Genomic DNA, 26733 nt, shown 5'->3' on the forward strand with positions numbered 1-26733 from the left:
TGGCGGGGATAACTACGCGCATGAATGGCACCCCACTATTATACACAACACGTGTTACGTGATTCCATTCGCAGAATTTAGTCACAGTTGCCTGCGGGCCGTCAAGAGGTTAAGGTATTGTTTTGTTTTTATTTTCTAAGTTATCAAACATGCATACGTATGTATATTTTGTGTTATATTAGTTTTATTCCTGTATTTTTATACGGTTCCTCCGTTTCCATAAGAAATGGTATAATAATGATAGTGTTTCGTAACAGCGCAGAATTTGACGCCTTTATTTTTCTGTTGGTTTTTATATTTAGAAGAATATCCAGTTACAATTCTTTGACAAATTCTATAGTTTAAGAACAGATAGATTCTTGCTTGTTTTAATTTGTACAAGAGTACAAGTAAATGCGTTGCAATTGTCTCCATTCACGGCAACAATGGTTGCCGCTCTTACTAATCTTCTAATGCGCATATTCACAAGTTCATCGTCGAGTACATTATTTAGAAGCCTGTAATAATATTAAAACTTACGGAATTATTTCTATAGTTTAATGTAACAACAAAAAACAAAAATATATATACAAATTGCTAAGACGATGTTCCAATGCTGATATTTCTTTGAAAAAGTTAGCGTCCTTCTTACGATTGATCCAGTAATTCTTTTGAATCTCGCACGTGACTCTAGCTACACACGTTGGTGAGAGAGATACTTTGTTTCCATCTTCGTCATTCTACTTAACGATAACACAGTATGATATATTAAAATCGAATGCTTAGTTAGAATCAATGAATGAGAAATTACAATAGAAATACTGTCCAACTATGGAGAATGGTAGTAAAAGTAAAAAAGCACAATTTAACAAACTTCTATCAAGGTTTCATTTTTCTACTCACATTCTATGAAAATATACATGTGTACTAATATCTGCAGTCTATTTATATCGATTTGCTACGAATTGGCTCTTTAGAACCAATAGGTACACTCTTTCTCAATAGTCGGACAGGATATCGTTCAAATACGACTAAACAACCTTGGTAACGTTACTTTTCAAGTTTGTTAAAATGTAATTCATATAATCATTTCTGTCTTTGATGGACAAACTCGATCGTTTCTTCCTGCCTGATACAACTCCGAGCGGAAGAAGAACAGGATTCGTTGCTAAAGCGGCGGCTGCACCAATTAACGCAATACCTGCCAATGCCTTTAAAGCGACGGCCTAATGCAAATAATAACAATCAATAATGAGCTAAAAAGTACGGTGAAAATACGGTCTTAAAAGAATTGAAGCGGATTGACGACACTATTGTCAAACTGTATTAACGATTTTATCGTCAGTACCGTCGATCGTGTGCAGGCCTCTTTAAAATCAGATCTCGGTTCGTCTCTAAAATTCAACCATTACCTTCTGCGCGTTAATATTCGGATGGGGAGGAGGATGTCCATCTGGACGATTTGGCTCCACAGATCCGAATTCATCGCCATTAGCGAAGGTCCCTGAAATTCCATAATCACCTCCGTAACCAGTTGGTCGATTAAAGCTATATCCTCCGAAACCACTGCTAGCATAACCATATCCTCCGCCGGAATCATAACTACCAGGTTTGCGTGAACCTTCGCTCCCATAACTCGGTCGTGGATCAAATCTAATAATAATCGTATGAGATTAAATTAAAAGTTAAAAAAAGAGGTAATCCACAATTATTTTTCAAATATTTTATTTAAACGAAAAAATGACGCTTCATAGACGTCAACCTAATGACTGCTCACCTATCTCCTGTATGACTTCCTTCGTAAAATGCAGTTCCAGCGTAACTTCCACTTCCGGGTCTTCCGCTTAAACCTGGTGGTGGTCCGTGAGTTTGCCAGCCGTATCTGCGTATTTCGTTTAAAGCAGAAATAATAAACAGAAGACAACATAACTGCTCCAAAATAAAATAGATATGAAAGTAATTCATTTTCCAAAATACATTATCATTCAGATAATGTTATTCGAAGTAAAGTAACAAAGCAAAAGTTTTATTCGAAACTTAATTGTGCCCAATCCTGCATTGTAATACTAATTTAAAGAATCACCTATCAGTGGGTAAACGTTCAGGAAATTTAGTTTGATATCGACCGTTGTCCACGGGGATCCTACTGTGATACGAATCAGGTCGCGTTGACGAATTAGAACCGTATCTGGATCCGCAGCAACTGAAACTTGCACGTTTCAATTCATCGTGATGTGAACGTTTCAGAAATGTAAAGATTTTTATTTCAATATTTCACTTATCTCTTGAATCAGATTTCAATCGCTGATATTTATCCAAATTCTTCTGTTCGTGTTGCCCGTTATCAGACACTACTCTATACAGATATGGCGTCTTGGAAGAATTTTTAGCGCGTACGACGTCCGTCAACAGTTTATCTTTCGTGAGCTGTTTCTTAACGAATTCAGAAGCCGCGGCGAATTCATTATTCTCCGCGAGTGCACAGCAAACAACGCTAGTCGTTAGCAGAGCGCAAATGAATCGTTGCGACATCTTAACGAAAAATCTACTTAGGTAACAATTCGCCGCGAGATAGTAAAATTTCTAGATACGTTTTAGCGTAAAGACTGGGGAAACAAAAGTGCTTCTTTTCCACGAGTTTCACCTTTTTATATAGTGGCCACGCATGGAATATTGTCGCGCGTTTGTCCTTCAGGACTGGCGGCTCTCTTTCCAAGCTTTCTTTGCATCGTCGTTTCAATTGGAAAAATTATTCGATAAGAAATACATTGGTCATAGTTGATAAAAATTCTTATTTTAATAACAATTCTTTTCTTTAACTTTCATATTTGTATTCTATTTTCATTTATACTTCGTGTTCTTCGATAGAAAAAATTTGTGTGTTTAGTTGCGTCTCTGTAAATCACGAAGCATGACCAAGAGATGTATACGAGCATGCCGGTGAAAATATAAGTGTCGCGAGTGAGCCAACAATATCCTTACCGTCACGCTAAGGGTTTAATTAACGTCCGTTTGTTACCATAGTTTTAAGTGAAATTTCACATTCTGATAGAACAAGGAACAACAGGTCAAATCTTGAAAGCGATAGACACTCGCATCTATCGCTTTCACATTAGTGCTGGATCGTGCTTGCGTTCTTGCTAATGCGCTCTTTAATTGCACGTACATAGTTTGGTCGATATTATCATTATTTTCTTGAAAGTTCAGGAAACGTACACATTAGTCTTCAATCTTTTTACTTTCCCATGCATAAAAGGAATTGCATCGTGTCAGTTTATTTTCATCGTACAGACCAATTTTGGCAATTTTCTTCGTTCTCTTTATTCGGAACTTTTCAATGATTTTTCTCACAACTTTTGACAACGTCATGCATCAATACATTCGCTGGTACTGAAATACAAAAACAGATTGACTTGATCCTGATCGAGGAAATTTTATATAAATTAGATAAGAAAGTGAGACGAGTTGGTTACGAATCCGATGTGTCGGAAGGTACTTTCTATGAAATATTCTATCGAGTACGATCGTCGATGAATCGAAATTTCGTCCTTTTAATATAATCGGCGTTACAAAGCACAATGGAGCAATCTGTTCCGCCTAGATATTTTTTGTGTCGGTGATCGTCGATCTTAGTAAATGTATCCCCTTACAACATAGTGCAAAATTTGTCTGTGCATTGTGCGTGAACCACTTGCAAGGTTGAAAGAGAAGAAAACGCGGGTTTTAAAAATATGACGAAAGAAAGCAGTTAGAATCAGCTAATTTACAAGGGAAAAGATCTGAGAGGTCAAAGAGCGTAATATGGGTGCAATCTTGTTATTTTGATTATAACCGACGAGCTTTCTGGCAAAAGATAGAATGGCGAATCGAGGAAATTGCGTTGAAAGTTCTAACAATAACGAAAAGAACTGTATAAAGAAAACAAAGAAAAATTTCATAATAATTCAATACTTGAACACTTAGTATTCGATGATTGTCTGGCTGAGAGAATCAGAATAATATACGTCAGTTCGCTGCTAGTTCTTATAAAACCGTATTCTACGTTTATATTATATATTTGCGTTTATAATCATGTCACAACTGTTTCTCGTACTTCTATAAATTATTCCTACTAACAGCTGAAATTCTCCAAACTTTGGCTTAACGTCACTGTGATTTTCAGCCAGTTGCAAGGCTACCAATGCTACTGTGACTCTGTGTACAGGTTGGTCATGGATCTGCGTGTATCATATCTTCGCAGAATACAGCTCGATTTACTTGAAATCGAAAGACAAACGATGGCTTTTAGAGAAAGGGATCTGTTACTCGTGGCGAGATAGAAAAGCTAGCAGAGAAAAGATTTCTGGTCTATGCAAAGGCAGTGAAGAGCGGGCAGAGACATTACGGAGCTAATTTGGAGAAGAAAAAAAGGGGGAAAGGTCGTGGATGGAGCGGGATGATTCGTTGCGCGAACGAGGAGAAAGAGAGAAAAGAAAGTGGAGAAAGAGGAGGTAGAGCAGGGTCGGCGGGGTGACAGGAGAAGACACGACGAGTAACAAGAGATCGTGGAATGGAGCAAGAGTGGAGTAATCAATACGCATTCACACGCGGTGGCTAGCATCCCGTTTCCATGGAGACCGACGCTGGCGCATGTGCAACCTAACCAACCAACCTCGTATCGTCATAGAAATTTACTCAGACACAATTCTACCCCTGTACAGCGCGGAGCTACTAACCAACGATCTTCGAATCTCTTTAGATCATTCCTACGATACATATTATAATCCACGTGCATCTATGTATGTTTGCACTAAAAACAAAATGTACAGCTATCCAAATGTTCGCCAATTTGAATCTTCTTCGACTATACTTTCCAGCGAAACGTGTCGGCGTTCGTTAGAGCGACGTGCACAACCTTGAAAAGTCTGAGTTGAACACCGCGCGAATAAGATTTTCTTATTTATTCCCGTATTACAACACCCACAAGCAGGAAACAAATTTCGCTCCTCCTTTTGGCAGAGACTTTAAGAAGGCAGGTGATGCTGTACGATTGTCCTCTTGATGACGCTCATGCTTGTGTATCGTTGCCACCGTGGAATACAGTAAAAGCGTTCGACACTCGGATGTTCACCCCCTGGCCGAGTCAGAGGGGATGGAAGCGTTGGAGTTTGCGGGTAGCAGGGGGTGGTTTCCCTATAGGCGCCTGCGTCGAGTCCTCGATGACGACTCGACGAGGTAGGTGCTCGACCCGGACGCAGTACGGAAGAAACGTCGAGCACGTAGAGTGCCGTCCTCGTGACACATCTTAGCTTTTCTTTTCTTTTGATCCATGGCAACAAGGAAACGTGGCGAAGTTTGCCCGGTGAATCACTCAGTCGAAGATTGATCGCGGTGACCCCACGGTTTGACGAGATCATTACGCGGTACCATGCATCTCCCGTCTTTGCAGTGACCGTAAATGAAGAAGACGTTTATCGCAGCCGAGGCAAAGATTATCAATGACTCGATGCCGCGGCGAGATAAAAGATGCATGGAATTTCTCAATGGTACTGAATGACCCGAGTGACACTTCGTACGTCGTGCGCCAATAGAACGATCCTCGTCAACATTGGCAATATCTTGGCGATATATCCAGTGGTGGATACAGTCAATATGTCGCGGTGAAGCAGTTTAAGGATGAACCTGTCTTTTGTCCGCCGTGTGTTCTGTGTATACTCGAATACCGCGGTCGGCTGGATTCTTGCTCACCGTGTCACACCTGCCGTTGGGAACAACAGGTTGAAAGTGGAGTTTGTGACGATTTGAAGAGATCACTGCGAACGAACCGGAGATTTCGTTGTTGCTTCTGTTAACCGTTCTGGGCCACGTCATTCGACAGATTCGAAGGTCTACCAATTAGACGATGCGTTTCCGCCGAATCAAAGGTTAATCGCCGAGGAGCATTCAGCGATGTTCTTACCACCGTAAAGGCAGGCTTAGTCGCATTTAATCGTCGCTTGCATGTGGGTCACAAGTTGCATTCGCCAAAGCTAACGAGATAGAGGGTTTACCGAGTAGAGAGGTAAGCTTGTTAAAATTGCGTTACCCTCAGGCATCCGGCGTTACCGGCTACCTTTATAATTAATTCGTTCTTCTTAACATTTTTCAAATGTTCCCGCTGCTCGTCACGTTTTCCGCTCCTTCGAGATTTACCGTGGGTCGAAGTAGCTGAAAACATTGCGGTCTTTTGTCTCTGATACTTGGAACTTTATCGCGTGCAATATTTTTCTTGTACAAATTCTTAACGCGAAATGTGAAATATAAATGGCGTTCGAGATGGGAAACGTGTTTAAACGCGTAACTGGAATGGATTAAAATAGATGATATTTAGAAATTATGAAGTCAGTGAAGTCGAAGTCACGTGGTGAAGATGCGGTTTACGGTGTCCTTAACCTCACGGAAAATCAATGTTCTTCGCGTAATGTTAGCCAAGTATGCTGTTCTATCTTCTTTATAAACCATCGTACAAAGTTGGACGTTGTTCGAATAAAATTTTATTCCAGCAGAACTACGAATGAAATGAAGTTATTCGAGAGTAACGAGTAACTTTTTATTGAAATAAATATATGAAACAATATACGTAGCACGACACCGCGTTATATCCGAGTTATAACGACAAGATGAAGATTCAACTCTTTAACTTTATCTACAGTACGCAACAGGAGATTTAAATTTGTGCGATGCATAGACTAAAATTTGAGTCTAAAGCTCGTGGTACAGTCGAAGTTAGGAAAATTCTATGGTTCAAAATAAAAATTAAGATTAACAATGTTGCACTGGTGACATCGTCTCCGAAATAGTTCAGTTTGAAAAAATAGTCAAGTATGAATTTGCTTTAATTTAAACGAAAGTTTTGGCAAGAAGGTAGCGTTTCGCATTTTCAAAAATTTTCGCTTGTCGAGCGAAAATCCCTTGCCGATCCTGCACTTCTGTTTGGTCGTCTTTTAAGGATATGCATTTCAGTGTGAAAAGAATTTCTCTGATCCGATCGAGGTCATTCACCGCGTTTGTTTGACACAAATATCTTCGCACTGACGAATATTAGGTAGCACTTGAAATAACTCACGCTCAACGCAATTGCTATCGCGCAGAAGAAACGACACAGACGGCACACTGTCGGAATCTTTGTTGTCGGCGCATTAATTTCATTTATTGAAACCTAACTGGGTCTAATACTCTATTCAGGGGCACCGATACCGCGACCATCCAGAAACAAGTATTATCAATTCGCATCACGTTGCTCTGTGATCTTATTTTAAGATTTCGTTCTATTCTAAAAATTCCCTGCAAACGAATTTATCTATTTCTCATTCAGATTGATCAACACGCTTCGACTCGAGCGACTCATTTAACGAGTACGAGCGTGGTGGCTTAAAAGAATATTTTAAGCGAAGCGAATAACAAGTTGGCGCTAGTAAAGCGATTTCAATTTGGTTGAGTTCGAGTAAGCACTGAATCGAATCTCGAATATCTATACAGTCACATACCAAAGCTTCGAGATTTAATCATAGATACGTACCAACGAAACGAGAAATTCAATGTCCTGGAAAAATGATCGGACACGTTCGTGTTGCACGGTGATTGGGATTACGTTTTATAAGCTTCGTTTAGACAATTTACATCGGACGTAGTTATACACGGGAATGCGTGGGGTTACACGGATCCTACCGCAAGTGACACTGGTGACACGCTGGAGGGTTTCTAGAGGATGTCATTCAAAACACGCGTCAAACGGCAGGGACGTTTTACATCGTAACTCGATGACAGGGAACGACTTCCCCTACTTCCTTCTTATTCCCCGCCACGCGATACTTTGTAAACGATTTGAAGAAAGAAGAAAAGCTCGATCGACTCGTAATTCGATATTAAGAATTCATACTATAAACTGGCGTTAATTTAAAGGGGATTGCCACTCAAGTAACGCTTGAATTTTTAATGCTTTCATTCGCTTCGATGAATCGACAGGGGTCCAAAGATCGTCGCGATACGCGAGAAGTTTTCTGTATCCTGTGGGGTGTGCAACGTTGCATGCGCCGGATGACTTTTAGTTGGCGTCCGCTGAACAGAAACAGGAAAAGATGCGGAAGAAAGGCAAGGGAGAAAAAGATTACACGGGCAGGTGTACAGCGAAAAGTGGTTCTTTGCACGTGCATCCGCCGTAATGAGAACTCTGTCTTCATTCTCCGACGTAAGAATGCGTTAACGAACCTTAGGTGAAAGTTCGCTTAAAAGATTTTGTTAGCGCGCGGCTAAGAGCTTCTGATATTCCAAATATGCCGCTCGTACCAGATTATGAAGTAGCGTGTGTATAGAAGGAATTCGAAAACCGTAGCCTTTAACATTCATAAATCTCACTTATCGCGATTTCTTATCGCCTTAACCAGAGTTTGGTATAGAAACATGAACTCGGGGCAAAAAAGAGGAAAAATAGTGGAACGTATACCAGCGTGTAGGAACGTATAGGAGGATAAGCTGCTGGAAATACCTACATATTTTTCCGCGGTAGACAACGAAAGAATCGATACTGTGAAATCGCTGAAAAATACCAGCCGCGTTTCTCTAATCCTGCCTTCTACGCTAGTATTCGAACGAGGGGTGCGAGCCCGCTGTTTAAAATCTCTAGACGCAGATATTATATCGGTTGTCGTATTTTCCTCGCTCCCGGTATTCGTTGACGCTGTTCAGACAGCCGCGTATGTTTCATAAGATCTTTACGCTCGATTCTCCCCCGTGCATTACGTCCATTTCAAAGATCACGTAGAAAAAAGTCGTGCAGTTAATGACGCTTGGCTAGGTAACGTGATGAAGTCCGACAGATTAATTTCGCGCGAAAAAATCGTAACTTTTTTCTGCCACGTTGACGACTTGCTAACGATCAGACAGTATAGCAAAAACTGGCGACGAGCAACGACCGTACATATAATTCAGCAAGGCTTTTTAGTGTTTTTAGCGACAGCATGTATGATGTTCGGTAAATAATCCTCGTCACAAGAAGTTGATCGATTCATTCAAAATACATAATTGTGGAAGAACCCTAAACTTTTTAACTTTTATAGATACGACACGCGATTAGAACAGTTGATACACGTGTCTCTAAGTTATCGTTGTAGTTCCATTTTAATGCTACGTTGGTTCTACAGTTAAGAAACAAGAATAAACTGCCTCTCTACCGTTTCTCTTTCTTCCAATGAATATACTCTGTCTTTTTGACGGAAGAACAGAAAGATTGTTAGTGCCAAATGGATGCAAATACAATAAAATGATCTTCTTCGTATTCGATAATTCATAAAGCGAAAGATTTAGCACTTCTGAATGTTAAATTGCAATTTACGCGATGCCATAAGAGTATCGCTTGCATTCCTTTGGTTCTAGGCGTTTCGTTTATGAATCGAAAGTTTGTTGACGATTTTACGATTGTAAGATGCAACGCGCCATAAACAGAGGTCCTTGGACGAACAACGCGAAACAGCCGGGAAAGGAACATCGGGCCACGTAATACAGGAATCAAGAGAAGTGCGAGTGTCGACGCGATAGAGGAAATTGTCTGACTACGCTCCCTTTTCGGAAGCCGGTAGCGGTAACGCATCCCCTCGCGAATCGAGTTAAGCAGAGCGAGCGAGAGAGGATGCTTTTCGCTCACCCTCCACGCAGAATTCCTCCCTCTGCCTTTCAAACGAAAAGGGAGTCGGGGGATCAAAATCTAGTCGAATCTTGGCGGTCGCGCTCGTAGCATATCGAACCTGGGAAAAATGAAATTCCCGCCACCGGTCGATAACACGCCGGTTTCCAACGTTGTTAGGGGTTGCAGGAAGAAAACGCTTCCCCGTAGAGTGCTCAAGAGCCAGCAGTCGAAGGGATATTGCTGTGATAAAACAATACTCGAGCAAACGAGAGAGGTTGAGAAAATATGCCCGGACAAAATCCATCGAGTCCAACTATACACGCTCGTTCTTAAGTTTTAGAGCACTTGAACTAGAAGAAGATAAGGTAAAACTAAAAAATCACTAGGAACTTATATTTCGATAGTAGATTATTGCGCAAGCGAGCTCAGCTATTCTATTATTTATGAACCGGAGCGTGTTCTAAAATTTGTCTGCGCTTGAAGAATTTGTTTCTTGCCAGTGATTTCACAACTTCAACACTGTCGTCATTTTTGCCGAAGCAGACGCAAACGTAGCGTCGATGCATCATAAAAGATTAAAATGACTGTGTCTTTGAGTATACTTCCAGTAGGATGGACGTCGAAAGCAACGAGAACAAACGACATGTTTTCGTACGTTTCTTGTTTCCGGGTCAGACACCATTTGCCATCGATTTGACAAAGTGTGAAAATACAAGTTATGCAACGATGCGACAAATACGAGGAAGTTGCGAATAGCGACTGATATTTGAGAAACTTTTCCACCTATATTTAAACACGGTTTCACGGGGGAATCGTTGGATTTCCATTCATTTGAATTAGACCGCCCACTACAGAGGTTACACCTCAAAGCCTAATTTATTCAACCAGATTGATATGTCAACACGGAATTGCTTCGTTTAACGCACTATTCGATCTTGCCTTTTTTTTTCATTAATATTTCCATTGGCAAAGATATTTCTATTTCTCCTTGGTTCACGTTTCAACTCTAAGACGATAAATAATACTTGCGTGCTTTGGAATTTTCCTGAGCAACATTGCAGGTCATAAAGCGACCCATGAAAATATAAAAAACTTGTATGAATACATTACGTGCCTTTATACTGTATTTTTTATTGATTTTATACTGATTTTTTTTACTAAGAATACCTTCGCAATAAGTGACTCGCGCTATTAAATTGATTACAAATTTTGTCAGTATAATCATTGTGGTTGTGCCTATTTATGGTACTAATGAAATTTCATAAAATTTTGTATAACACACATAGTATATTCGTAAAAAGTTTCAATCTAAACGTACAAATACTTTCGTGAGCCACTGTACGTTCGTTATTTTCCCCGTATTTTCACAGATTTCCCTTCGCCACGTTTTCTTGGTGGTACTGTACAAAACGAGTATACCATGGGGAATCCCATTTGTACCGGCGCGGCGCGTCTACCGGCGAGCGTATTGCTTGGCAGACGTATTTGCGTACGCGTGTTTGGGGTGCGTGAGGGTGCATTCGTTTACCCGAAACTCGATTTCGAAGCTTCGGTAATTGAATTTCAAATACGTCTGCGTAGCCGTTGATACGTTTAAAGCCAACATACGAGGCATTTAAGAATATCATATTCCTTACTGTCCAACTGACGATTATTAAAACGGGAAGCAAAACAATCTACTTTATGTAATAATTTCGTTTCTCTGTATTTTATTTTTCCTGTATCAGCACCGTCAAGACATAAATTTATCTTTCTTGTTGTCTTATGGATAAATACTCGGTAAGCCAAGTTACAGTGGCCACATAGTAATTTTGAAAGTGCATTTCGTCAACATCCTGTTCTGTTAAATTCTCATTGAACTATTTTTGGTTCATCTGTTACTGCGGCAAAACGCAGCAACATCCGCAGTCTGTTTTTTACTACAAATCGAATCTAGTTTCCTTAGTTTCACTCAATTTCAGCGAATATCACGAATAAAACGCTCGTTAAATCGTTTCTTTCATTAGAACTAATTCCGAGATCTCTCTGTTACAGGAAGAAAATGTGGAGCTCGGTTACTGCGGCTGGCAGTGAAAATGGGCCCGCACCACCTTCCAGAAGCAAGCACAGCGCTACTTTGCTCGCAGGGCACGTATATCTCCTTGGCGGACGAAACGGCAATCTTCCTCTCAAAGACCTCTGGCGATACAGCCTCGGTAAGTGATAATTACTATCGCTTTCAATTCTTGCTCGACGATATAAACGAATAGTTAGTAGCGAGCTTTGCAACTAACGACGGAATTATGGAAAGCGAAAAGGGAAAGTGGAATTAGTGGGTGGAAAAAATCCTTGTAATTACAAGAGGTATTAATACACGACGTCTGAGTAACTTGAATACGGTACACGAACAACATCTCTGACCAACGCACCCTACCATCTCGCTCGGTGAACGAGGGTGCGCGACGGAATTTAAACGGGGTTCAGTCTGATCAATAATACGCCATTATTAAAGCCCACGTATATCAACTAAATCCGTCGGCGATACTCCACAATTACGACTGTTTCCACGGAGATCAGACGTACGCGAATTAATTGCACCCTCATGTGATAATCCATGGCTTATACGCGTCATAACCAGCACCGTGCGTTTGGCCATTGCGTCTCATAACCGTAAAATCAGCCGAAACACTTCGGTTCTTATACCAGACGTCTAGAAGCAAAGTGCAGGTGATATTTCTCTGGTATATGGAATAAATCGCATTTCAAGTTCAGAAGAATTAAAAATATCGTAGGTAGAGTGTCTGGAGGTAAAAATGAAGTGATATTTATATACACATTTCTTTTTATGAACATTGTTTTTCAATTCATTAGTTATCGAATACGGAGAAAGCAATTTCATTGAACTTTATATGCTTTTGACATTAGCAATCTTCTGGTAAACAATGTTTTGCCAGACATAAAACCCGAAACAACAGATTTTAGAAGCATCTTAGCGGTAGGAAATTTATGTTGCCAAGGTTTATCCTTCTGAATCATCTGAAAACGAATAAACGTTAGGATAGTATATTAAACGAGGCAGTGTATTGGAAATTGAATCGAAAATGTCGAAGCGACTTTAGAGTTATGAGACGTATCGTATTAATCATTTCGTAGCATCGCGTTCAAATCGATCAGTTTTTTTCAATCGCGAATTATTTGCTGGAAACCACGCTTAGTCTTAGCAGAAAAAGTTTACTAAGAATCAAATAGAAGCATCTCTTATTCGGCTTAAATAGCCAACCACGTAGAGCCTAGCCAAGTTTCGATCTGCTTGACTGGCAACACACTAAACGTATTCCCTGTGGTCTCTACATCGACCGATATCGGAATCAGCCAGCGAATTCACGCGAGCGGATTTTAAATTGGTCAAAGTCCTGGTTACGTTTTTTTAGGAAAGAAACGTTTAAATCGTGCGATGATCCGAACCAGAACACGTTACTGTGGATAATTCGACGTTGTACGCAAAATACGAGGCGAAATCCTAAAGTGAATTTGCAATGGTCGATGGTACGTCCACGAGGTGCCCTATTCATCAGAAGGGATTGTTCGGCTACGACTTCGGGTGAATATTAAAGCGGCATCGGAAGGGTTGGATGTTGGCGGTTTGTCTCCTGGGGGCAAATACTATCAGAGTAACCCCTGGTATGTTTTAAAAGCATAGCATTGTCGATACTTGATCTTGCAAAAATATTGTGATACCTCGAAGAACCGTAAGAGTACTTCGTCCTTGTATGTTTTGTTTCACCCTCTTTTGCGAGCGGTGGGGATTTCAAAGGGTTCTTGTCCTTTATTTTCTATTTATTAAATCGATGTCTATCCTAAAACTTTAATGACGATGGTAAAACTGCAATAGCGTGCAGATATTTCTTTTGTATCGTTGTATGCCGATACATCGATTTCTTTAATACATTTTTCAACAAGCTGTTAACTTAAACACGAACGAGCGTATTACAAACATTTGTCGAATGAAAGCGAGCGAAGTAACATGCTTTAATATTTGTATTTGGAGTTGCAATAAGTGCGAGAACGCGTTGATACAGCGTATTGAAATGAATTAGTATTATAGCCACTCACGTGGCTTAATCCATTTTTACATCGAATGCCTACTTTGTGATGATTTTGATAAAGATTAGAGATCTATAGCGGATCGATCGTTTCTACTCGCTTCGAGTCGATTATTTCCTTTCTCTGTCATCAAAGTCATCGCAAGTTTATCCTGCGAACAGCATTTTTCGAACAAAAGGGTGCATAGCTTCGTAGCCAGCTAGATACGACACGTGTTCGTAATCAATGTCGGGCATCTCTAGTGTCAGTCTAGGAGAGCCGCAACTACTTCGGCTAACACATTATGCTTCTTACGTAAATTTCGTACGCTTTGTTCTCGAGCACGTTCCAGTGCGAAGCTGCGATTCGAACGTTTTTGCCGTAGAGCAACACTTTTTTGATTTTCGTTGGAAAATACAGAAGAACAGCGAGAGGTGGAAAGTGGAAGAAAGAATCTTTTGTTCGGCATCGAGCAAGAAAAATCTCGTCCTTCCTTTATTCATACGATATAACGTAACTTCATGCCCCGCTGATTTCCTTTGCCTTTATTTTTCTGAGCGGATTAGGGGAGCGTCCCTTTTCTCTTTTCGTAAAACTTCCGAAGGGTAAAAAAGAACGTCTATCTCTTGTTAAACCCATGCAATAAAGGAACAAGTTTTAACGCACCCTTCAAAGCGTCATCAACTTAACGTTGAATGAATTTAGATTTATTCGATCTCCTTTTACGTAGATTACGTAAAAATCATGCTCTGATTCTTGCAAAAAGAAGAACCATGTTCTGTCAACGTACAAGGTGTCTCTGCAATCGTAATGTAGACTCAGAAGGAGCAATTCTTTATGAAAAAATTAATTGTAAATGTAGAATAAAATTTTGCGTTTGAGGCTTCGTCCTCGAGTAAAACGCGATTTTGAGAATTTCGCAAAACCTTCATTCCGCACTTTTCACTTACTTTTTTCACGAGGAATCGTTTCTTACTTAGTTGCACCATGATTGCACAGACACCCTGTGGTTTTTGTTTTAATACGCGAGTCGCGGTATAATTATTTCTCGTACATTTCGTTCTTTTCTTTTCGCGTCCTTGGCACTGCTTGCATTTAATCCCTCGAACACACTGCAACATTCGCAGTCGTCCCTATGTTTCTAAGAAGCCCCGACCGCTTGGAGGATTTATTTCAGAGCAGCAGATTGCCGAGGCGGGTAAAAGTGTGATTTAGCGCGTCGAAAAAGATTTCTAGATACCCCTGAGATTACGATTCCCTTTGCGTGTCTTCCTTTTAATTTTGCACGGTGTTGCATCGATGTAGTAATTTCACACGAACACTCATGCACTCTCGTTCGCAAGTGTCGAGACATTGGCTGGTCTCGTACAAAGCATCGACAACTGACTCGAATCGATTGCGAATATTCGAACGGACATCTGATTTGTTCGAGCTTACCGATAAATATGTAACGAGCAGGTGTTCTGATATTTATGGCTGGCAGTGTAAGCGAGTTTCTGAAGATATGCCGAAAAATAAGGGCGCCGCTTGTGCCGTTAAGTGGCACGGCATTCTTTATCCTAGCAAAAACTAGGACAACTGTATGCATACACGTTGCATGTTACAGCGGAAACAGGTAATTAAAGCGTGCAACAACGGCATACATTAAAAAAACTGCAGCCGCTAAATTAAGCATACCGTCTGGATGCGAAACACGCGACACCGATAAGACGAGCCTCTTTGTTCCTCCACTCTGTTGCAATTCTTTTAATCGCGACTTCATCGTCCCCCTAGCGGAAAAATGCACAAAGCCAGAGTCGCGTAAATCTTGTTTATCCAGCTTGATGCAAAGAGAGAAAGAGAGAGAGAGAGAGAGAGAGAAAGAGAGAGTCTGGAATATGAAAACGTTTGGAATAACGAGCTGACGGGTTAACCCTTTCTTTATTTTCTTTACAGCCGACAGTAAATGGGAGGAATTGCATCCTGGGGGAGAAAGACCGCCAGCACTTCAGGAACACAGCGCGGTAGCTTACAAGGATTGCCTTTACATTTTCGGGGGCGAGCTCGGCTTTTCCGCAGGCACGGAAACGCCACTTTGGGTTTACAATGTCAAGGTAACGTATCACCCAAGGCAAACCGGATTGCACCCTCTCTCGAAGAACGTTACACGTGTCGCGGTAAACTTCGTTCGATCGAATCGGAAGCATCGAGATGCGTCTTGATTGCGAACTTGCGTTGCTTATACCAAGGGAAATGTTATGGCTCAAAGTAAAGCGGAAATTAAAAATAATAAAATGTCTTTGGGGACTTGCTCCTTGAGAAAATCGGGATATACGTTTGTATACGTACAAGTATATCCAATGAAAGATGTTTCAAGCCACGTAAATAACGAGTTCGCACAAGTAGAGTGGTTTCAACTTCCTGGAATTCGAGTAACGAGACTTCTAATATCTACGACTCAAACGAATAACAATGTTATTTACTGCCACGCTATAAGTGACTACGATAATATAAGATAACTATACGTAAAGTAAGATAAGGTATATATAAGACGAGATATATATATATATATATATATATATATATATATAAATAATTACGAAAATGAATTTCAGTAGGAAATTGATTTCTATTTATACGAGATTCCCGTAAACGAACCGTCAGCTATGCGTACCGGTTAAATTCGTTAAGAAGATTTAGTTTCATTCGAATTTAGGCGATTCGATTTGACGGAGCCGTGGCAGCCTCGAGGTATTTGGCCCTATGATGCTCCTGGCGTCGAGGGTTTCGACACCCTCGTTTGAACAAACCAGACGAAGGACCATGTTGGCCTTGATTGACAATATCTTGCTCCGATGCTTTTCATCTAGTCCCGTTACTGAAATTCGTTCGAAGATACAAAACGACGATTTTAGGAACTACGCATAAAGCGAGTAGAGGGGAAATCTTCTTGGTTGCTCGTTTGGAACGAGAGCTATTGAACAATAGCTGTTCCTCAAAGTTCTTGCCACTTCATGCAGTATAACGATAGGTTTCGTACGATTGTTCGCTATGCTTGTCTCATGGTTGTCCTTAGTTGTAGTTTACTGGTTCCTGAACCCAACCCTCTCTTTTTCCACTCCCCTAGAAGACAAGTTGTCATGTACATCCGATACGTCGGGTCGTAGTTTGTCTTTTACGTCGTTTCTATCGATGTTGTGGTTTCCTCTGGGTATTATTCTTTCATCTGTCTTCAGCGTCATCAGCAGCCCCTATGCACCGCTTCTCGTGTCCTTCCTTGCAGATCGAATAACGCGATTAAGGCTTTTGCAAGCTGTGCCATCGTGCTATGTACAGAATGAGCTAGAAATCTTGGTATATTCGAAAAGAAAGAGATTTCTTACGTAAAAGTAGGTTAAAAACGTAGAACTATAATTTCTTTCGTATTTCGACTTAAGTTTTTTCGACGTATATCGCGATCAATCACGAGTCTCTGGTCGCCATCTTGTTATTCTCGTGATGATTGACCGTCGTGGATGCATCATTCGTCACTGTCATCTCCAATTTACCGCCATTACCTTTCGAAGGTATCGAGTTCCATCGATCGATGCACACATCGTGCGATATATTTGTTTGTTCCGACAGGCAACTATCTTGTGTCAGGTGAAAAATCGATATAACTGAAGATTACAAGGGAGAGACATAATAAGTTAGGTTTTTTTATCTTTTAAAGAGCTGTAGCGTCTACCGATAAAGTTTATCATGTTTTTCCCATGTGATTATTTACTGTATTCGATATTCGACAACATGTGACAATTCTTTGATGCTTGCAGTTTAACTAGAGTAATTTTTTTGACAACAGCTGGTGTCAACAGCCCTTCCTTCCATTTCGTACCCTCGAAATTGAATGGCGCTTATCCTCCCAAGGGTTCCTCTTCCCTCAACCTGTATACCATTAAAAATTGATAAACCCGGGGCACATATGAAACGTGGTATCAGTTTCACCTTAATAATTCCTCTCCTTTCAGCAATATGCACTTGTGAAAGACGAGGATATTAGAAAGTATAAACACAAACGATGTCTTTGTTTAATTCTTTATAAATTATCGAGAAAGGTCAGAAAGAAGACGATGGTCGCAGATGGAAAAAACTATGAATCTATCAGATCATTCCTCTTCCTTCGACTATTTCTTCTCCTGTCGTGTTTTTCCCCACCTGATCTTAAGATTACACGAACCGCCTACTTTTCTCTTTTTAATTTTCCCTAAAATCCGAACTTTCTTTTCCGCGTTGCTATAGTTACTCTTGGCCCGTTTGTTTTTATTCATTGGACCATGTCGAAGGCCTGGGATATTCCCCGTTGCTTGTCTCTTCGCAATGTATTATTGAAATCCGCGTTACGAATCCGTCAGGCGAACCCGATTGGTTAAGCCGGAGGGGTTGCTTCGTGGTATGCTCTCTTTCCACTCTCTTTCTCGTCTTCCCTCCGAGCTTCGTTAAAATTCTCTCTTGCGTACGGTAAATCGAAGTCGGAAGAGAAATTTCATCCCGTCGAATATTCTTTTTTCCTTTTTTTTTTAAATTGACGACAGCCGCTCGATTTAGTCCGAAGACGCGAAGATTCATCGATATATCGCGCGTCTGTTTAAAGTTTTACAGCGATTCGCGTAATTGATGATACCCAACTGTTCTCTCGCTAATTTTACAGCGTTTTAACGTGGATGGCGAATTTAGCTAGTATTCCACCCTTTCGCAACCCCCTCGTACCGTAATACAGGGTAGACGCAAGTGGCTATACAGACCTATCAACTTTAGGCACGTACTTGGAGTTACGTAATTACTTTCAGCACCCCTGCTATATAGCTTATATACCGTCCTTCCATCTTCCTTCCTTTGCATGTACGATCGCAGACCCTTGGCTAAGCCAACGCATTTGCTTCTTTCTCTTTGACGCTACACATTGACGGACTGGAGCGAAAGGCTCGCTGTGATCGCCACTATGCTTCAAAAGATACGAACGTCGCTGCTATCTCACATATGACAACGGACAGAAAAAATATTGGTAATTGGTTTCATGAGAAAACGAACGAATGATAAAATACGCATTTAATGATGAATTTTAAATGTAGAGAAAGTTTTGATATACATAGATTTAGTTAACAGTATATTGGAATTAAATGTTGTTCCTCTATACGAGGTAGAAAATGTGACTTGTTACGTTCTTCGTATTTAAATGTGGTCAAAAATTCTCATTCTCATGTCATAATACATACGGACATCGGTTATGTTTCTATTAAATATAGAACAGGTAAGTAGAGGAGAGCCCTGCTATCCTTCGAAAATAAATCGTGCGTTGCTTATGTCCTACATATTTTCATCAGTATTTTTTCAAGGTAAACGATTAAAAATAGATCGATGCATTTAACCAACTAGCGATATTTTATGCTTCTCTTTATTCTATACGTCATTCCTCCCCCTTTTTTTTGAATAATTCAAAATACGATAATGCCGAAGAAGCTGTCATTAGACCAGAGGTATCAAGCTGGATCTACTCGAACGACAAAATGGGGGAGTGACGAATTAGAACTCTTGTGTGCCTTTTGTTACGTGCAACCCCAGTCTGGTCGAAATTGGAGAATTCTCTCGTCTATTGTCACCTGACTCGAATGATTAACCCTTTGATACTCGCTAAGATTACCAAAGACTAAAAGCCTAATATCGTCAAACTTTACCAATATAATCTTAGCACTTGGGGTTTGTTACGATGCCAATGAAATTTCAAAATGTAGTTCAAACGATACTTTGTTTGGATATCGACCAAATACTCGACGTTTGACGAGTACAGAAAGTATCAGGATTTTTCTTTGCATTCGAGAATTTGTTATTTGTAGACCAACATGTGGAGGAAAGTAAGAGCGCAGAGAGGTTGTGCGGTACCCAGAGGTCGAAGAGGCCATACTGCTTTAGTTCATCGTGGTCAGATGCTCATTTACGGTGGTTATCAAGATCTACGTGGCAGCTCTCCAGAATTGTGGGCATTCCATTTCGGTAAAATTTCAGAATCTTTACGATTAAACTGTTAACGTTTATGCAAATTCATATCTCTGCAATTAAACGAATAACGCTTAGACAAAAAGTTTCACCTAATGCGTTTCGTTCCTTATACTTTATTTTATATACTATGTGTACTCTATGTATTCTTGCATCTTGAAATTTCCCATAAGTGCATATGAATCGGAAATCTATTAATGATGTACAATATTTCGAAAGGTGGCTGACGATACGATCGATAATGTACGTTTTAGAAACGGAATCGTGGCATCTTCTTTCCTCCAGCGAAAGCGGGCCAGCAGCGAGGCACAAACACTCGGCAGTTTTACACGGTGACGCCATGTACATTTATGGGGGTATGACCGACCTACAAGAGAGAAGCGATTGCTGGCGATGGGATGTGAAGACCGCTTCCTGGTGCCTGTTGAAGAACAAACCAGGACCAGGACCTCTTCATGGACACGCAGCCTGCAGGCTTCCCAGTTGTATGCTAATTTTCGGTGGAGAAAGCGGTGGTTTAGCTACGAACGAACTATGGAGGTTTCATTTCGGTAAAAAATCCAAACATTAGTAGCACAACGATTTTGTTCGTCGAAAAAGATACGAGGTGTGAAACTTCTTGAAAGGTACGGAAACGTGGGAGAAATTATCAGTGCCAGGTCCTAAACCCCAGCCAAGAGCGGAAAGCGTTGCATTGGCAGTTTCCGAACTGATAATTCGAGGGACCAATATCGACAATTCGAAACCAAAACCGAGAAATCAAAGGACGAGACTTTGTAACAATAGGATATCACCGAATGAAGCACCGGCTAGACCGAGCTTTCTTAAAGAAATTTCGAAATTGTCGCAAATTAATCTATCGCGGCTAAGTCATCCGACAAAGTGCAGCTATTCCGTTTTAAGTGGCCAAGATGACAACGAGGAAAGTCCGCAAGAGGTATGCTTCCTTCTTAATTATGTTTGTATTAAGTATCCGGACACTTATCTATATTGGACAAGGTGTATTTTAATTAGAAAATTGTGAATGAATCGAATTGCTGTAATTTTATCCTGTATAACTACCATAGTTACGTACGATAGAATATTATGACGCGTTTAAATTGACATTTAAAAATCAATTTCCTTCAAACCTTCCGAAATTATTTTGTTAATTGACAAGATTCTTATTTTCAAATTCTGTAATTTCTAAATTACAACACAAATTAACCCTGCTGAATTTTCGACATAATCACGTTCTCCTAATCTGTATACTCTGGTCAAAATCGAATACTGTTGAAATACACGTCAAACAAAGTGCCCGGATACTTATAAAAAAATAGTTTGTCTTTACCATTCCCTTGTACTCGTATTATATGCACACGTATCAAGCTTTATATCTGCACAGAAAACGCATGTGACAAATGAGCCTGCCTGCAGGCGAATACGTACTATCCGTTTCAGCAAGTGGACTCCGAGGTTGTCGAGCCATCTACGGGTATGGTGAAATCACGAAGCGCTAATACGCTAGCTCGTAGAAGACAGAAACAGCCGGAAACAACATATAAAAACGTGGACACGAACAATTGCAACTACGCAACCGGTGGTTCCGGCATGACAAGAGATCCTATCTCGGTACCGAATTTCCGTGCTCTGACCTTGCCCACTCCGGTCCTGACACCTGTAGAAGTAGCCAGGCTTGTTTTCGTCGACCCAGACGAAAATAGCGACAACGAAGAACGAAAGGAACCTCCTACCTCTAGGCTGATAGAAGTTCAAGAGGAAAGGCGGTAAGTGCACTTTCGTACTGCTATTTTTGTAGGCGGAAGCGTCACTAGGTGGATGGATAAGCGATACAATCCGTAAAGTAAAGTGTTAATTGGTAACAACGACCGATGTAATCACAACCATACGTGTATACACTTGCGTTGAAAAATAGAACACCTTCTTTTTAGTTTTTACTTATTTTTGGTAATCGATGTAAATTATTCATTTCAAATTAAATATATTTTTCTAGTAAAATTTCTAATATCTCAGCAATATATTCTTCATCATTGAAATCTATCAACTTTCGCTGTCGACGGAATTTCCTTTACTACATCGCTTCCATCTACTTTACAATCTACTACGTTACAATCGCAACGAAAGTTACATAAGGAATACAGAGATGAAGATCCTTGGAAATTTCCAGAGACTTCGCGGCTGTGCACCAGGCCTGTCAGCCGACACGAGGCGAGAGTTACAGCTCGCACCTTTACGAAGCGGCGCTACAAACACCAAAAACACCGACCACGTCAAAAATTCCTACGTCCGCGTCGGTTCGATTCGCTGACTTGGAAGAAGGTGAAGAATCGACGTCGGACTACGCGAGTATAGAAGCCCGTAGTCCCGGTGATCCACTCGCCGACGACGATTGGCAATCAGGACGAAAGAGCAAACAGTATCGCCCCATAGTTACCCCATCGACGATACGCGAAGGTCAATTCGGCTTTTGTAATCCAAATTACCTCGGACTGGATGAAACGAAGAGTCATCATCAGCAACAGCAACAGCAACAACCTCAGGATGGCAAGTACGCGAGATTATTGAACAGTCCACCGGATAGTGTCTTGGAGGACGAACCGGGCAGATCGGCCTCGCAAACGTTTGCGGAATTACTAGAACTTCAAGAAATTAAAAGGGTACCAAGAGCGCCGCCTAAAAGTTTACCATTAGGATCTCCGTCGAGGAGAGCAGTCAGTGCGTCGAGAGCCGAGAGACAACGAGCTAAGGTTGCTGCGGCTGACATCAAGGAAACCGAGACACCATCGTATGGACCAGCGCCACTTTATGTTTTTTTAGTTGGCGGGAAAGAAAAGGGTCAGGTGACGGTGTTCGCGAGGCCCGTTTCTTTGTGGAAATTGCAATTAGCGCCACACATTTTTTAAAAACGATAAGTACGTTTATTGGTTTTATGCATTTTTACACGAATAGTTCCATGAAATCGAGCGATCGATTTTCTTCGAAAGACTTGCCTGTTGCTCTTGAGGAGCGAACAATCGATAAACGCAATTTCCTAATGCCAAATGAAGACTGCAGGGGAAGAATACGATAAGTCAAATTTCACACTTTTTATAGAGAGTTTCGAGATTCGGCACGTTAACAGTTCGCCTCGTGTTATCAAAATTAGCTTTTTATTTGGTTTTTAAAATTTTAGAATTATTGTTCGTCGTAATATCAAAATTAATAATTACACCTTTGATTTACACAAAACATCGTCAACTCATCGTTAATTTTAAAAGATTTACATGTTTGAATCTAATAAATTATAATCATGAGGTAACATCAAAATCAGAGAATCATTGGAAATATACTTATTATATTCTTCGCCTATGATCTCCAAATGTTACGTCGTTGTAGTTAGAAGAATTTCTTAATCTTTTACCGCGTTTATTATCGAAGACAACGTATCCATTTCGTTGACGTGCATTCACGTGCTTCTTAATAAGTTTAATTATGAAAAGTCTTCAGCTCTTTGAAGTATCGACATCGTAAATTATGCAATTAATATAATTTATCGTGCAATATCAAATGTGATTAGAACAGCGAAGTACTCGAGTTTACAGCGACAGATTTTAAATTGAACATAGTTATCGTTATTTCAGTATCTTGTTTAAAATATTCCTCTTTAACTATATTAAACTATATTGCTTGCATTAAACTATAATAATTTAATTATTTCCGTTTTATTACTCGTTTACTTTGCTACTTACATTTAATGATAAATGTAGTAGTACAAGAAACGTTTTACGGTAGATCAGTGAATGGAAACGCGTAGATACATGGAAAGTTCATATTGAACCGGTTCGTTTAAGAAGATTGTTCTACGGTTTTATTTATTCATAACGAAATAAGCAGTCATATGGAACAGATGTTCATACCAAAGCGCAAGTCAAACACGAGTGAAATGAATAACCAACCCTTTATCTACGAATGCGTCCTGTCAGTCTTAAGTGGTATACAATAAGTCTCATAGAATGTTATAAAAATTTACGATTAAGATCGATACGTTAGATCCTAGGTTTATCATAAATGATATAATTTTTCATACTATGGTAGATAGACGTGTAATACGGAGTGCTAGATTATTCAAATTTTTTGACGCGATATTTAAAGATACAAAATAATAACATCAGAAAATTCGCCCGATCTGCGCTTAACTGCCATCGACTGTGAACACGGATATGCATAGAAAATAAAATAGAATATCCATAAGTTCGAAGTGTAACGATCGACGTTAAAAGCATTCTGAATATTAATGGCAATCGGTGTGTGATTGTGCCCAATGTGAATAATTAAAGTACGTTTCAATTATTCTGTGGAGATTAGATTTTTATAAAAAAAAAAAAAAAGATGACTCTAAGTGAAATTTCGTCGGTAAACGTGAACTAGAGTAGAATCTAAGAAAGCTACCAATGAAGATAACTGTGTCGAGTTTTCTTTTAATTTCATCACGAAAGGAGACACTTGTAACGCGCGAAACGTACAATCGTGTATAAAAGAAAAACTATTGTGTTCCAAGACGTTTTAGCGAGTATAAAACAAAGGTACGAATCATTGAAGTCAAAAAGTCTCCACTATGATTATATTTATGGCGGTAGCGTATCATAGATCCAGTATATATATCATAAGTGAAAGAAACGATAAAATATGGGAGGTCTCTTGTTCATGTAGAGTTTTTATGCCCGCAAAGGCCCAATACATGTAATCCATCCATATAGTAGCAAAGGTCAACGTGGCACCTCATAGGCTGAATATTAAAAATCATAATTTTTAGTCATTTTTAGAGCTACAATAGTAATAATTTTAATTTTAGATATACTTACAAATAAGAAAGATTATTTGGCTAACAGTTAATTTTACGCGTAAAATGTTTTAAGATAACAAAGCTACGTTTGGTTAAAGGGCATGTGCAATATATATAGGTGCGTATTAAGTATCCTTTGTTGAATTAAACGCTCTGTTTAGTAAGAATATTTAGTAATATTCAGCTAGAGGCCGCAGGCACCCGAAAAATTAAAGTTTTCCATTCGTAGCACTAGTCAATTTTACATTTTACAAATCAGTGTACAAACGTTAAGATAAATGTTTTTTCGTGATGTCATTTTTCTCCTAGAATCTCCTAACCTAGAATTTGTTAATTTTCAGATATACATATTAGTATGTACAGTATTAATCCGTGATCCATTTTTGCATTGTATGCATGATCGTTGCCCATAATCTTGACCATTTTGCCAAGCAGCTAGTAACCATAGTTAATTAATTAGTCGTACGAAGTATACATACTAGTATACCGCCGTCGAACTTTCGATTGTCCTACGTACATGTTCCATATTTAAGACGAGTTCAAACGATTCCGTATGACGTGCAGTTTAATTTAACGAGTTGGAAATTTTGCGATTTAAAATGAAAATGAAAGCGAACCAGTGCATATTTTAAATAATTAACATTCCCTCGTCATTATTATTTTAAGTTGTACGTATGCGTAACGCAGTCTGATAGTCAATTATAATCGTGTCATTAAATATGTCCGTTGCCAAATAATACTTCTCTTTAGAACGTCATGCCTCGTTAAAACGAGATTCAGAGTATAAGCTCGAAGACGTGGGTTAAACCCGAAAAAAAAAAGAAATTGAGAAAAAAAAAAAGAATAACAGCGTAGCTGATTTGAGTGCCTGTAACTTCATGCAAATATATGCATCTCATATTTTTCTGCACACGAAAGATTTTTCGGAAAAAAACAATTCACTGTGTTGTCTTCTGGCTTATGCTTCTCTTTAAAGTTACCAGAGACTACATGTCGTACAAACGAGGCGCATGGAAATAAAATAACAGTAAAAGGCGGTATTATGATATAACATGCCGATGGAAGGAAAATAAATCGCGTGTTGTTCCAGTCGAATTTCATATCACAGAACGCAGTATTTTTTCAACGAGTAAGCCTTGAAGCAGATAACCCGCACTCTGATTTTTTCTATGTTAAATGTCAGACAATATATGTATGTATATTATATGTACATCTATTTATATGTCTCCATTTAAATGAATAGTTACGAGGATTAACACCATTTTGTAAATATGGTGATGACAAAAGTATCGTGTAAGTTATCAACATCTGTCCAACATATAAAGATTTTATTAATTATTATCTTTGAACTATAAGTTAACGTAAAACAAATAACTAGATTTGTATGAATCGTTAAGTTACATACAGTACTTTGTTTTAACGCGACAAATGTATTATTTATTATTTTCATTCGAGTTTATGTATGTAACTATTAATCATAAATACCATAATCAAATTGTGGTATTGATATAGTTTGATAAAGTGAAATACAATAATTTAGTATCAGCCACACGTCCTAGTTTATATTTAAAAAAAAAACCAATATACTATGGGGTAAATACCTTCTGTAGTTTGCTCAAAGGCAGTTCCGTCGATTACAGAGAAGACCACACATTCTCATTTTCATTTCACGTACACATGAACACATACAACCATTCCTGCCCTGACCTCCGACACAAGGGCGATATTGATAAGGCTTTAATTATAAATCACATGGCATTGTAGCCTTGAGGTGACTGGCAGCACTGCCCTTGAATTAGCTAGCGAAAGGATTGCCCTATAAACTATATCTCCTACACGGCCATATAAATGATTCATATGACCGTAATCTTCTACCCTTCCATTTTACCTAAAGTCCAAAAATATCTATATCTACTAGTAACTAGTAACGAACGGCCAACCATTTACAGCAAAGGACTTTTTTTGGAGAGCAAAAAACGTCCCTAGGATATGGCGCGCAGTTTGATCAACTTATTTTCATAAGCAAAAATGGATCAAGACAGTTGTGCAGTAACGTATGTTACATTCGAGGAGACTAATTCACAAGGTTCGATTTTAAAGAAAATTTAAACAGAAACTTTAGTTGGGATTGGGGTTATATTTAGTCAGAAATAATCTTTGCGAAATTCGAAAAAATTTTGTATCAAAGAAAAGGAAACCTTATTGACGATTATCGTTGAAA

The 26733-nt window shown here is 39.5% G+C and overlaps 2 protein-coding genes across 5 annotated transcripts; one reads left to right on the top strand and one right to left on the bottom strand.

Annotated features, from left to right (window-relative positions):
* Positions 1-35: 35 nt before the first annotated feature.
* Positions 36-26061, top strand: LOC126922695 (host cell factor 2-like). 4 transcript variants are annotated; one of them, XM_050735512.1, is made up of 9 exons: positions 36-114; positions 4184-6019; positions 11654-11814; positions 15617-15774; positions 19531-19687; positions 19945-20241; positions 20317-20627; positions 21107-21456; positions 21858-26061. In XM_050735512.1, the coding sequence occupies exons 3-9, from the start codon at positions 11661-11663 to the stop codon at positions 22591-22593; spliced, it is 2163 nt and encodes a 720-aa protein (XP_050591469.1). In that variant the 5' UTR covers positions 36-114; positions 4184-6019; positions 11654-11660; the 3' UTR covers positions 22594-26061. The 4 variants fall into 4 exon arrangements, with proteins under 4 accessions (XP_050591469.1, XP_050591468.1, XP_050591470.1 ...); XM_050735511.1 differs by having other exon boundaries at positions 43-114; positions 4142-6019; XM_050735513.1 differs by lacking the exon at positions 4184-6019 and having other exon boundaries at positions 57-114.
* Positions 159-3892, bottom strand: LOC126922717 (uncharacterized). Its single transcript, XM_050735574.1, has 7 exons — positions 2262-3892; positions 2063-2189; positions 1757-1861; positions 1392-1632; positions 1020-1205; positions 571-719; positions 159-497 (listed from the first exon to the last, which is right to left on the bottom strand). Exons 1-7 carry the CDS (start codon positions 2509-2511, stop codon positions 335-337), a joined length of 1221 nt encoding a protein of 406 aa, XP_050591531.1. The 5' UTR covers positions 2512-3892; the 3' UTR covers positions 159-334.
* Positions 26062-26733: the final 672 nt, after the last annotated feature.

This window comes from Bombus affinis, chromosome 12 (assembly GCF_024516045.1).
Source record: "Bombus affinis isolate iyBomAffi1 chromosome 12, iyBomAffi1.2, whole genome shotgun sequence".
Lineage (NCBI taxonomy): Eukaryota > Metazoa > Arthropoda > Insecta > Hymenoptera > Apidae > Bombus > Bombus affinis.